Genomic DNA, 13,097 nt, shown 5'->3' with positions numbered 1-13,097 from the left:
CCTCGTTTTCAATACTTGATTTCATTTTTTCACAAGTTGTTCCTCAGTTGGTTTTATTTTCCACCATTGAGCCAATCGCTTTATACAACGGTTATCATCGTTAGTTAGTTTATCATCTTTACTCAACTCAAAGTAACAGTGATGATAACAGTTCACTAACTGGACTTAATAGGGGTCCCCATTAATTTTTTATCTCATCGTATTATCGTTTATGCCAGCATAGCTTGTAGCGGATGTGTAAAGAACATAGATAAAATGACGTGAGAGTTGCCAGACCACCAACAGCAAGCACAGTGTTGGACAAAACATTTGCAACGGATTTTGATCTGTCATAGAATTTATCGGAAAAACTTCAATAGAAATGTATTGACTTGCTTTAGGGCTGAACTATGAGCTGATGTCGAAAGAGACAATTTTCGTAGATTACAATAGCTGAATGTTCCAAAAAGGGATATGTGATAAATATGGTGCTATGTAATCGACCATTTTAAGATGCGAATCCGAATTGTTCTTCCGCAGAGGAAAAAAAACGGACAGTCTGTGAATAATGACGAATCAAAGTTCAACAGTTGATCAATAGTGAATTTGTACATCGATCAATTCAAAAACTCTTGGAGCCACAATATTTTCAGCAGACAGTGAATGTTATGATATGGTGTCATTTTTGTTTTATAAGCACATACATCCGACCCATGGAATCGTTAGAAATATGGACCGTTTGAAGCATAATAACTTGTGGGATGTAATGTTGCCTTACGTTGAATGAAATATGCCAATTAGATGTATTTTCTAAAAAACTAACGACACCATGTACACTGATCCAAATTTTAATACGGCATGTCCGTAGTGAAAACCACCAACACACGGCATGACCGCAAAGCCATGGTTTGCACATAATCAAATCTTGGCAAAAAACGAACGCCATTTCAATCATCGGGTCTCGAATTCGAACGGGAACCCGTGGGAGATCGTGAGTCGCGAATTGATATCTTTAAGGTCTCGCAATAAGATTAAATAAGAATGTTACATATGGAAGAATGGCTCTCGAAATAAGGATGCATTATTTTAACAATGAAAAGGCTTGGCATCGTCACTCAAAGCATTCCTTAACAACCTGATCGAGTTTATGCCTTAAAAATGCGAAACTGTTATTAAAAATTAAAGATTCGCTGCCAAATACTAAAAGCCATATGCAGTTCAGCCATATATTTTGAAGAACAAAATTTGGTGAATGCAAAGTGGCAATTCGTTTTGATCGGAAAAGAAATGGTATTTTGAGAGTTTTGTCAACTTTTGTGCAGAACTGATCAATTGTTGGATGATATAAGTTAGAATTAACTTAATTTCACACATGTGAATTAGTACCACTCCAAGCTGACTAATTTTAAATGATCCATTAATGATGATTGTAATGTAATGTTATGATTGTGCATGATTAGTTGCACATGTTTTGCCCAATGCTGTACATTGTTGCTGTACGTTGTTTGCTTGTTTACGACATTCGAACACCAACACCACTCCGAACACCCGTGGAATCGTACTGCCAAGCACGTATTAGACTTAATTTATTGGAATGTTTTGCAATGAAGATAAATGTTTAATATACATAAATCGATCAACACTCATTAACCTAACCTCTCACAGAAATATCGTAGGTCCTTGCACAAAATTATGGAGCAACGACTGAATTATGTTTATGCAAGTGCTTTGGGCGATGATGGTTGATTTTTTATTGACTGCTTTTGTTTGTTTGCAGTACTCTTAGTTTCGATTATCGATACGATCGGAACGATGTGTACGTTGTATATTTTTTCAACAAACATACTTGATTAGTATTATGTTTAGGTCAGGTATGTACCAAAAAAGAATTCGAAATAATTAATTAGAGAATTGCAGATTTCAGAACATCCAATAAACTCGTAGGATCAAATTTTGAAAATAGTTAAAATACAACATAGGGTGTGCATACATCATTGCTGCTGCTGCTTGGTTCTGACAATTCGGAACGTTATTTCGTACCACGGTGCATGAATCTATGAAATAGGTAGAGTTGCCCACAATCTGACACAAAAATACACAACAGTAAAACTAAAAGTAACACACAAGGAATTACGCATGTGCCTTCTCTTTGAACTATTTATATTCTACATATTCCTCGTAATGGAACGGTGAAAAGGCTGACTGTTTTTCGTCATTTTTTTTAAGTATACCGAGAGGACTGGTGGTGGGACCGACAGATGCGGGTTACATTTTGCTTGCGTGGCGAACGCTCTGGAGTTTAAAGGTTGATTTATTAGCCTAGATTGTTCGTTTGGCGTTCTTTGTTTCCTAACAAAGTAGGCTTCGTTGTTGAGAGAAAGGAATGAATCATAAGATTTTGAGACGCCGTCAATCTATCGCGGGTCGTTCAGTGACATAGGAAGAATGCGCCTAACACTATAAAACGCCCACTCGCGGCATTAGGTAACGGTAACAGACACAGTATATTAAACATCACGTGCCAATTTATCATTATTTCGCTTTCACAAAACAAAACTAACATGAAATCACCGAGTTCACAAAACGCGGTAAACGTGTGCAAACCAACGGCATTAATAGATTAAGAAAGAAAGCGCCTACAGAACGAAAATCAAGCAATGTTATTGAATGTGTATGTCATAGAAGATATCTGTCTTTTAATCAATTCTTGCCAAAATTATAAGTAAGAAATGTAATTAATAAGCTTTAAGCGCTATAAATTCGTGCCGGATTTCCACTAATGGTTTCCACTGTGCTTTAGCAGTACTACTGTATGAACGGATTAGAGAAATGTTTACATTAAAAGTTGGTTCGGGTGAGTGAACTACATCGTTCTTTTTTGTCTGAAACTTTGTGTGTGCGCGAAAAGTTGATCGAAACCAAAAAATTAAACATAGATTTGTACTAAATTTTACTACCGATGATGTGATCCTCAGGTTCAGAAATGCAGAAATGTCCTCCATTTCGAATGATGTAGTGGGCTACTACAGATGCAGATTAATGCCTCAGATTCGAGGAAGGTTTTAGAAAGCCCTATATTTACTGCACCTCCGTGCAACGAAATTGTGAAAAGGGTGGGAGCGATCAACTACGAGGACACAACTTTCGCGGAAAAAATTAAATGTTCATGAGAGCGTAAAAAGCATCCGGTGCATGACGATCGGCCAGAAAATGCCATGCTTCAAGGATTCCAAAAGTCCTATCCTATATCCAATTCCTACCGATCGTGCCACTTAGTGTTTTGTCCCATCGAACTAGCTGTTAGCGAGTCTAGCTTTCTCGAACTATCTAGAAGCCAGGTTCCAAAGCCTCATTACCATCAATCGATTTACGTTTGACTGCCTGTCTGACATACTTGTGCGCCTCATTCGATCTGATGACCGAGCCTCTACGCCTAAGAATATTCTCAGCACGGCTTCATGTATAACATTATGCTTAAATCCGGCACGAGCTTATAAAAACACATATTTATGAGATATACACCTACATCATACATACATATATGCATATATACTATATTTATATCGACGCTAGCTGTGATCGAGTTAAAATGGTTTTACGTGTTAAGTGCACAAACGATGAAGCGATGTTTAATCCATTCCCTCAGATATTTTATTGTATTTCTAACACCACACGAAAACGCTCCACGTCAACGAAAAGCATATCAAAAAACAAAAACTGCGGCGATGGACATGCAATGCATGTGTGTGGATTATTTCGTTATCCTATTGATTTCTTTCCCTCTGCTCGCGTTCCTTCCGAAGCCGCCTTCTAAGATGGTATTAATTTTGTTTACACTTTTTCCTCAGTCGCAAAACCTATCGTAATTCTTACACGCTTACACATGAATAAAAAAAAGATTGCGACAAGAAGTTAAGAACCATGGAAATACGCAGGAAAATGGAAACTAACATAAAAACAAACGAATAAAACTAAAATCATGGACCATTTCTATTAGGCTGCTGCTAGTAGGCGTAGGAGTGACTGCGTTCTACACACAATCCTGCAAAGATGTGTATTTTGAATATTTGAAAGAATGGTCTGCACAATAGTAACGCACGTCGTTTTTTAAGCTTAGGGCACAACAAACAAACATGGAAACACATACACATGGACCATACATGTTGCAGATCGAAGCAAACGAACCAACGGGGGAGGGGGGCGTATTGGGTTTCCTAAGAAAGCAGTACAAAGCAAAAACACAGAGTTGAAAACTAGGAATGTCCTTTTTACACTAAACGTTGGATATATTTTAAAGTGCGGTCCGCGGTGTGTGAGCGAAGCCAATACTCGTACAAAGTAAAACGAACACTGCGATCCAGTGTGCCAGCAGGAGCAACAGTAAACACAGTAAAAAGCTAAAAAAGGAGGAATTTGAAAAATGAAGAAAATAAACCATTGGTCAACGAATCTTGCCAAAAACTATTCACCTATATTTCCGGGTATCGCCAATGGCCTTTTCTATTATGTTTTAATGACACACACAACAAACAGAAACATGCGAGCCATGTTTTTACGCTACTGAAACGGATGAACAAACTGCACTGCACGAATAAAAGCACACGCAGCAAGTCAAACTTTTCGGTTAGAATAGGAAATAATCAAACTGATAATTCAATGGATATTGAGTGTGATCGCGCATACATTACGAGTCATTACGCGGCGCCAAGCAGCCCGAGACAGCCGTTTATCGGTGGTTGCTCGTAGCACTAAACTAACATAACAACACAAAGCTCACACGTCGCATCGCTCGAAGAGAAACAGCAAAAATCAGTCTAAATATATATATACACAATATATATATATTTATCTTCCGATTGATATGAAAACAATTGTGTATACGAAACGGTGAAGATTGTTTGTGTTTTTACTATATTTCGGACTCTCTCTAGGGTCTGGGTATTAAAACTGAGAAACTGTTTTGCCAAAGTGATGCAATTGCAATGATTTGTGGTTTTCTATTTCGTACATATCGTTAATTATACTGTAACCTTCTTCGAGGGATTGGTGGGCGTTGGGGTCGCGAGGCTGGGGTTTTGGGGGTGGTGGGGGCCAGAACAGAAATGCAACAATCACAAATATCGAGCGCACTTTTTGAAGCACACGCTCAAAACGGTCTCTTATTTTTTAACATACAAAGCATGTGCCACGCATGTATTCCGCGTATACTGTAGAAAAAGTACCTGCTTCAATGTAAAATTATATTGTGCTCGAGCTCGTTGTTTTTGTAGAAGAGTCAATGGGTCCTGAGGAAAGGAGCGGTCCAGCGTGACACGTGAGCCCAAGCCCAAGCTTTGCTTGCGGCTGGTTCGGTCGACGGAGCGTGTAAAGTACAAGTGGGACTAAAAATCCACGGTTTGAACATGCTAGAGCGTGTATCCTTTTGCCGCACAAGATGTCGCGCTGGTGAATATTAGCTACCCGCATTGTGGAGCTAATATTCACCAGCGCCCATTCTACACTTCGCCTTGGGCCTACCTATCCGCTGGCCGTAACCTTGCTAGCCTCTGCCAAACACATCTAGCCGCGTTCTTAGTGCTCCGTTCTGTGTAATACTGGTGCTGTTGGGAGGTGGGAGGCTTTTCGCCTTGCCTACCAGTACTGTGCCGCCTCCCGCCGTCGTCTGCCCGTCTCGCCCCGTCGCTCATTGTGCATCATCTGCGATGGGTCCACCAAACTCCGGACTGCTGGTAGGCGCGGTTAGCGAAACCTGTGGTTTGTCTTCGGTCGTTCTGGTTCAGAACGCTTTCTTGGTCGACTCAGGGAACGCTTCACGCGCCGGTATGAAGCTGAGCATCATGATGTGCCGCGCGTACGCCTTGGTGCCCCGGAACAGCGCATCCGTGCCGTGTATTCGGTCGAGCACACCGAGCACACCGTAGCACTGGTTAAACCTAGAAAATGGCACCAAACCAAATAAAAAAACGATCGATCAAACAAACCATCAATCAATCGGAAATGCTTGCGCGCGTACTTCAGATGGTGAAAATCGTGCGCTTCCGGGCTGGGGAAGAACGGGAGGTGATAGCCGGAGTGGGCGTTCAGCGTCGACAGGATGACGAGGGTGAACCAGAGCCAGGCAACCGCCACGTGGCTGCCGAGCAGAAAGATCCCGATGAACGGGGGCACGAGATTGCTGAACACGTGCTCCACCGGGTGACAGTAGATGGCGGTGATCGCGATCGGGGCCGTCCACTCGTGGTGGCGTTTGTGGATGTAGCGGTACAGGTGGTGACTGTGCAGCAGCCGGTGGGCGTAGTAGAAACCGATTTCCTCGATCAAGATACAGAACGACAGCTCGGCCAGCACCCAGTGGAAGGTGGGCAGCTCGCGCAGGTCGCGCAACCCGCGGAAGCACATCGCCCGGTACATGCAGTACGCCATCGGCACACCGACGACGATCTGGTTCATCAGCACGGTCCCAATCACCCGCAGCAGCCGGCGCGAGTCGACCGGCTCGTTCGTGCCCGGCTGCATCTTGTAACGGTGGATCACGGCCGGCCAGCCCGTCACGTCGAACAGCGTGTAGATGCCCCCGAAGAACCAGTACACGCACATGGTAAACAGCGTGGTGGCCAGGACCCACAGCCGGGCTGGATCGTCCCCGGTGAAGTCGATGAAGCGATCCCACTGCGATTGCCAAAAGTCACCCGAAGCTCCCCAGAACCGCTGCAAATGCCTGTTGCAAATAGGTGTGTTAAACTACTGCCGTTGATCTCTTATTCTCACAACATCCTGTGCCCCCCCTCACGCTTTCTTACCATGTCAGCGTGTTCCGGAACGCAGCGAACCCGATCAGAAAAATGCTCACGATCACCAGAAAGCTGTACAGTGACGACAGAAGCCGGGGATTTTGGGATTCCATCGGTGCCGGTGTGCTTGATGGCGCTGCGTTCGTCGTCCCAGCGACCAATACCCGCTGGTCACCTTTCACCGGCTCCAGTTGTGGCAGCACTGGGTTTGGCTTCATCGTAGTGTCGCACCTCGCCTCGGCGCTAGAACGACACATTCCCGACACAACACTAAACAAACGTCCTGTGGCGGCGGCGGCATTTTTGCCATATACGAGTACATGTATTTCTTCGCATTTTTGGTACACACATTCTTACGCAGAATAAGTGCAACAAGGACTTGCAAGGGATTGCAAAAATGGCAACAACAAAAAAACCGCCCCGAGCAAGAAGAACTACATTTTTACAATATCAGAGACCTTGGGCACACCTGATGATGCTGTTCAGATGATACAAAGTTCGTGGTAATCAATTTAGAAAGAAAACACTAAACATCTGTGAGGGTCGGTCGGGTGTTTGTTATTGATTTCGTGGTTTTTTTCTCTCCCCTGTGGATGACGGGTATATTGCGTAGCAGGTAGTTGCTCAACCTGTTGTTGTTGTTGTTGTAGTAGGACCCGCAGGCTGCCACGGAAAATCAATTAATCGATTTTCTCTACGTGGCGCTGCAATGTAATACTTTTTTTCAAACGCTACTGAACGCTACTTTTCGAAACAGAAGGGTGGGGAAATCCGCACAAATCTGCCATCTTTGGGCGCCATATTAGACACCACACACTGTCGACCAAAATAAGGACTGAGCCACTGGCTAAAATACATGCAAACTGCATTGCATTTGTAGTATGTAGAAGATTTTGTATGTGTTCTAATACTCCTTTACTCAGATTCACCACAAAATTTAAATACCTTTCAGACCTCTCTGCTTTCTTCGCACTGCACCGTACCAGAGCTGAATGACGATTGGAATTGATCGAGTAGCCTTTATTCGGCGGCGCATTTACTCATCAGAGTACTACAGTCCAACGTCAGTGCTGTTGCACGGTTCACTACAAAGCCAAACCGGAAAGCAAAACAAACGCCAGCTGCTCATTGACAGGAAGATTTGGGGAGAGAGAGAGAGTGGAATCAGAAAAAAGAAGGAGTTTGGAGCAGTTTGGAGAATGCGCATTCGTGCACTATTTCCGCACGCACATAACTCAGAAAATGTTGTACACAATTGTGGCCTTGTTTCAGGATTCCTCCGCATTTGATCGAATATCGATTCGCGTTCTCGCACTGCGTTGGATAGTCCTGAGGATGAAAGTCCTTGAAAAACTAACCAACAACATGCTCTCAGTGCACAAAGAAAATCTGTTGGCTGGTTAGTTCCATGCAAAACAGCAAAATTCAGCCAGGATTCAATCGGAAAGATTCTTCATTCGTCTCCATCCGGCAACAATAACGGCTCTATATGTAGTAGCTGCTGTCCCTGATGTCTTCATTCCAGGATCCCGGATGATCCGCCTGGTTGATTTTGCATGATTTTTGGCAAAACATAGCTACTAAAGGATTGCAACTATCATCTTCGCCCGAACTCCCGCTGAAGCTCCCGTTGTCGGGTACATGCAGACGGAGCGCATGCTCGACAGGGCCATCCAGGGTGAGGAGCAAGCGACCTTGCGCCCGAGATTAGAACGGACAGAACCGTATTAGCTTAAAGTTTTTCCACCCCAAAGTGGATGCGCTGCCTGGGCGTTCGAACTAACGAATTTCGTAGACGGATGATGAATGGACGGGCCACGATCTGTCATAGAGATCGTAGTTATACAACGGGTGTTAAGCTAACTTTTTTTTAAACAGGAGTAACGTTCTTCTCCTACAAGACCGGAAAGTCATGCTCAATGTCTATCAGGTGTTCGACGTTGACCTCATTTGCGCATTGGAACCTGTTTTTAGAAGCGTCAAATATTCTGGAGCAATTAGAAGCTATACCACCCGTCGTCGTGCGTACATTGTTTATACCCATTCCCTCGCCTATCGCTAATTTGATAGCCGAAACGCGGCCCTGCTTACAGATTGGCCGCCCTTTGTGCTCCACCGCGGAAGCTTATCTTAACGCGTCGGAAGTCAAGAAGGTCCAAAGGAAGAAAAGAAAACAAAACAACATTCGTGCCAGGCAACAACCTTCAACCCCTAGATGTTTAGTGTATAGTACCCAGCGACCCAGCACCACCCGGCGGAACCTAACAGACATGCGCATAAAAGAAGAGAAAGAGAGAGAGCGAGAGAGAAAGTGAGAGCAGTCGATCGCATGTTGAAAGTCGGGATCGTATAGCACACCTCCTCTAACTCCCATTCGCCCATGCCTCGCGCAGATTATTTGCGGTACACGCAGCTTCTCGCAAGTTCGCGCACTGCACTATAGGTAAATTGGGGGGAACCATGTCCGCGGGATGCCACGATTGCTTGTGGGGGTCCTTTGGATCTATTTAATTGTTTGTACAAATTGTATTCCACGGCCTATGCCTTCTTGAACGGATTCCAGGGGCCATTGGCACCTACGGATCACTCGATTTGTTTTGTATAACCGTTCAGAATACCGTCACCACGGTGTATTGTCCTATAGTGTGACGCTGCTGAGCGCACGATCTGAGCCCGGCGGGCGGGCGGACGGCCCATCGCCTGGCCATTACACGCTCCGCCATTTGGCGATGTAATTGTAAAGCAATTGAACATACACATGCCGAGAATACACACACGCACGCAGAAGGCTTTGTAAGCCGTCCAGAGCGCGAGATCTCCGGCTCGGTAGCCGCGGCACGGGTCGAATCAATTGTGCTTCGCCCGACCAGTCGCGCAGTTTGCGCTCTCGGAGTGTTCTGCAACGCAAAAACCGAAAGCAGAAGAAACCGCGGCATCGCGGGTTATATCAGCGATTCAGCGAACCGCTTTCCCAGTGCTTGGTGAAGCAACAACAACGGTCATGTCACTTACCGTTGAGCTGTTTGACCTTCCGGCGCACCAGTTCCACCGATTTTGGGGTGCGTCCGGAAGTTTGTGGCAGTCGCTGTGGGATGGCTTCCTGGACATTGTAGGTTCGTATTTCCATGTTAAGATACACAAAGGGACACAGGATAAAGGGAGAGAGAAAGAGAGACCCTTGGCGCCGAACAAAGGGCGATAAGCTTTGCGAAGCTCTTGCTGTTTGTTGGTGGCGGTGGATTGATTGCAATTCTTTTGTACTACTGCTAACGCTACCGCCCATCCCCACCCCCGTCCATCCCTTTCCCCCCCCCCCCGGAAACTAGGTGACAATCCGTTCCTGCTGTGGACCATCGGGTCGTACGTCTATACGTCGGTGGTGTACTGGACGATCGGGACGATCTACACCCTGCTGGACGTGACCGGCAGGCCCACCTTTGTGCGCCGCTACAAGGTGCAGCCCGGTACGAACGAGCCGGTCGATCCGGAGCGGCTCCGGGCCGTCATCAAGCAGGTGTTACTGAACCAACTCGGCACCGGGCTCCCGCTGCTGGTGGTCATGTATCAGCTGCTGCCGACCCAGAGCCGCGAAATGATCCGCGAGCTGCCCACCTTCGTGACGATCGTATGGCAGCTGGCAGTGTGTGTGCTGATCGAGGAGGTGCTGTTCTACTACAGCCACCGGTTGCTGCACGATGGGCGCATCTATCGTTACATCCACAAGCGGCACCACGAGTGGACCGCCCCGATCGCGATCACCGCCATGTACGCGCATCCGATCGAGAACGTGCTGAGCAATCTGCTACCGATCGCGGTCGGTGTGTGGACGACCGGCTGTCACATTTCGGTCGCCTGGCTCTGGTTCACGGTGGCCATCTCCAACACGCTACACGTCCATTCGGGCTACCATCTGCCGTTCCTGCCCAGTCCCGAGCAGCACGACTTTCACCACCTAAAGTAGGTAGCAGGTAATCTGCTGTCCCGAACGTGTCCCGATCTTGCTCACCCCCCCCCCGTTTCACTTCATGGCAGGTTCAATCAGTGCTACGGCGTGCTCGGTGTGCTCGATTGGCTGCACGGCACCAGCGACCTGTTTCACCGCTCGAAGCAATCGAAACGGGACTACATACTGACCACGCTCGAGCCGGTCCGGGAAAGCTACCCTGATCAGTAGGTAGGTCGCAGTTTTGCTTCTGAACCGTAACCGTAATATGGACCGAACTGCACACGACCCCCGGGCGGAGGAGGGAGAGTCTCCACGGGGCCCAGGCCACGATCGTGCTCGGTGGGCCGGATAGGGTAAGTAGGTAAGTAAGTAATGAACTGCGCACACAGGAAGTTGTGAATATTGCTTGTGGTCTATTTGATAATATGCTACGCGGAAAAAATAAAGGATACTGTAAAGGAAAAACATTCCGTAGGAAAAGAGCTAAAAAAAACGCCTCACCTAGACGAGTTTTTCTTTGTAACACCGACACAAGGTTTCCAGAAAAATCAATCACCTGTTTCAAGGGGCCTTATACGCTAATGGATTATGCGCTAACGCACGTCGCAACAGTTACTTAGAGTTTAAATTTACAGCTCGATATCGTATTTCAATCAACTTAGGATCCTGTGGATTTATTGATACGCAGGATCACGCGTACCGTGGAGAATGGGTGTGTGTGTGTGTGTGTGTGACTAACGAACGGCATTTCCCGGCAAGGCACTTTCTCACGTGTTCTGTCAACGCACGCATTTTTCGCACGACGACCGACCGGCGGGCGGGCGGGCTCAGTAGTTGTACATGCCGTCGATGAGAAAATCCATGCGCCGGTAGTGGCGCGTGAGCCAGAACTCCTTGGCCCGCCGGTACGACAGCAGAAACAGTCCCAGCAGCAGCGGGATGACGAAGATGAGCGTCACGATCGGCAGGATGTACTCACGGCGCTCGTTCGGCAAGGCGCTTCCGCTTCCCGGTTGCGGAATGTACTCTTGCGAGAGCTGAGCAAGTGGCTCGTCCACCCGGGGCCGATGCCGGTCCTCATTGTCGATGGGATCGTAGGGCGAGACGAAGTAGGCAGTTTTGGCGGCATGCAGCAGCTTCGGTTCGTCCTCGACGGAAAACACAATTTTTGGCTTCTTTGGAGGTTTCGAAGGAGTCGTCGTCGCCTGTGTCGTCGTCGTCGTTGTCGACGTGGTGGTTGAGCTTGACGACGTTTTGATTGTCGTTACGAGGGAAGGTGGTGCAGTAATGGTCCGGTTCGGTGCCGAGGTGGCCACTGCTGCTGGTGCTGCGGTGTACAGCGTAGACTTGGCTGAAGACAGTTTGACCGACGGTGCGGTCGTCGGGAACGCACCTGCTGTGCTGTTGGTGATCGAGTGATCGGAAACGGAGGAGTTCCCCAAGGGTGGTGCCTCACCTTTTGTGACGTTGACTGGGTTAGCTGTCGGAGTCGGAGACGAGGGGTGCTGCGCGACCGCCGTGGCTGCACGGACTTCTGGTTTCGGTACCGCGGACACCGCCGTTGCTGGGTGCGGGCTTGGGCCGTTGGTTTCGTAGTGCGGAGCGTTCCCTATCCGCGTGATATCGTTGATTACGCCCTTCCGTGGCACAATGCGCTGCGAACGATCGTACTGGTGGTGCTCGGGAATCGGCACTACGTTGTCGCTCTTCTGTTCCGTGGCCGGGACCGGGACCGACAGGGCGCCAATGATTTCCGCGACTGCTTCACTCGCATTCGCCGATGCAACACCGTGCATTACGTCGCTGGCCTTGTCGGACGGTACGGCACCGTGGCAGATGGCCATCATTACGATGCACAGTGCGTATCCGTTCCGTGCACGAACCATGGTGCGAGGCATAGGGGGGAGATCGTTGATGCAACCGACTTACCGATGCCACTTAATGCTCGTATTGCGTGGTATCACTGAGAGCTTGGGCCCCCGCTACTTCGCAGGCATACTGTAGGAAGATAATTTTTCTTGTTTGCCAACCTCAGCACCAATTTTATCATGTTGTTCTCATTTGCTCACTACTGAAGCCAGTTGCAGTTGCTCGCAGCGCCGCACCTTGACTACACACAGTCCCGGGGGCGATACCTGTTAGGTGGTTTGTGGCCCATTAATTCGTTAACATCACATTAAGAACATACACAACTGCCGCTGCTGGCATCACGAACACAACTGCGTCACGACGATGGCCCGTCAGTATTAACTCTATATAAAGCATGAAGCTCCGTAAAATGACAGCGTGAAGTAGACGTTGTTTGAATGTTGTTCCGAATGTATGTTTACTGAAATAATGGACCTAAAGCACAACGTTTCTTTGGCATTGTACTTTATGTT

At 47.1% G+C, this 13,097-nt stretch overlaps 3 protein-coding genes across 3 annotated transcripts; 1 reads left to right on the top strand and 2 right to left on the bottom strand.

The window, feature by feature from the left end:
- Positions 1-4,478: 4,478 nt before the first annotated feature.
- LOC128277652 (fatty acid hydroxylase domain-containing protein 2) lies at positions 4,479-7,843 on the bottom strand. Its single transcript, XM_053016180.1, has 4 exons — positions 7,716-7,843; positions 6,780-7,013; positions 5,993-6,697; positions 4,479-5,912 (listed from the first exon to the last, which is right to left on the bottom strand). Exons 2-4 carry the CDS (start codon positions 6,986-6,988, stop codon positions 5,756-5,758), a joined length of 1,071 nt encoding a protein of 356 aa, XP_052872140.1. The 5' UTR covers positions 6,989-7,013; positions 7,716-7,843; the 3' UTR covers positions 4,479-5,755.
- Positions 7,844-9,635: 1,792 nt separating this feature from the next.
- LOC128273619 (fatty acid hydroxylase domain-containing protein 2-like) lies at positions 9,636-11,231 on the top strand. Its single transcript, XM_053011633.1, has 3 exons — positions 9,636-9,883; positions 10,097-10,727; positions 10,803-11,231. Exons 1-3 carry the CDS (start codon positions 9,772-9,774, stop codon positions 10,942-10,944), a joined length of 885 nt encoding a protein of 294 aa, XP_052867593.1. The 5' UTR covers positions 9,636-9,771; the 3' UTR covers positions 10,945-11,231.
- Positions 11,118-12,894, bottom strand: LOC128273610 (uncharacterized). The gene is made up of 2 exons (XM_053011619.1): positions 12,786-12,894; positions 11,118-12,714 (listed from the first exon to the last, which is right to left on the bottom strand). The coding sequence occupies exon 2, from the start codon at positions 12,612-12,614 to the stop codon at positions 11,544-11,546; it is 1,071 nt and encodes a 356-aa protein (XP_052867579.1). The 5' UTR covers positions 12,615-12,714; positions 12,786-12,894; the 3' UTR covers positions 11,118-11,543.
- Positions 12,895-13,097: the final 203 nt, after the last annotated feature.

Source organism: Anopheles cruzii, chromosome X (assembly GCF_943734635.1).
Source record: "Anopheles cruzii chromosome X, idAnoCruzAS_RS32_06, whole genome shotgun sequence".
In the NCBI taxonomy this organism is placed as follows: Eukaryota; Metazoa; Arthropoda; class Insecta; order Diptera; family Culicidae; genus Anopheles; species Anopheles cruzii.
The sequence above is the reverse complement of the archived record's forward strand: the minus strand, read 5'-3'. Positions and strand labels throughout refer to the sequence as shown.

Coding starts and splice junctions, on each gene's coding strand:
- LOC128273610 (XM_053011619.1), bottom strand. CDS start 12,614: ATGCCTCGCACCATGGTTCGTGCACGGAACGGATACGCACTGTGCATC.
- LOC128277652 (XM_053016180.1), bottom strand. CDS start 6,988: ATGAAGCCAAACCCAGTGCTGCCACAACTGGAGCCGGTGAAAGGTGAC. Junction 6,698..6,779: donor TTCCGGAACACGCTGACATG/GTAAGAAAGCGT, acceptor TATTTGCAACAG/GCATTTGCAGCGGTTCTGGG. Junction 5,913..5,992: donor CACGATTTTCACCATCTGAA/GTACGCGCGCAA, acceptor GCCATTTTCTAG/GTTTAACCAGTGCTACGGTG.
- LOC128273619 (XM_053011633.1), top strand. CDS start 9,772: ATGTCACTTACCGTTGAGCTGTTTGACCTTCCGGCGCACCAGTTCCAC. Junction 9,884..10,096: donor TGGCTTCCTGGACATTGTAG/GTTCGTATTTCC, acceptor CCCGGAAACTAG/GTGACAATCCGTTCCTGCTG. Junction 10,728..10,802: donor CACGACTTTCACCACCTAAA/GTAGGTAGCAGG, acceptor ACTTCATGGCAG/GTTCAATCAGTGCTACGGCG.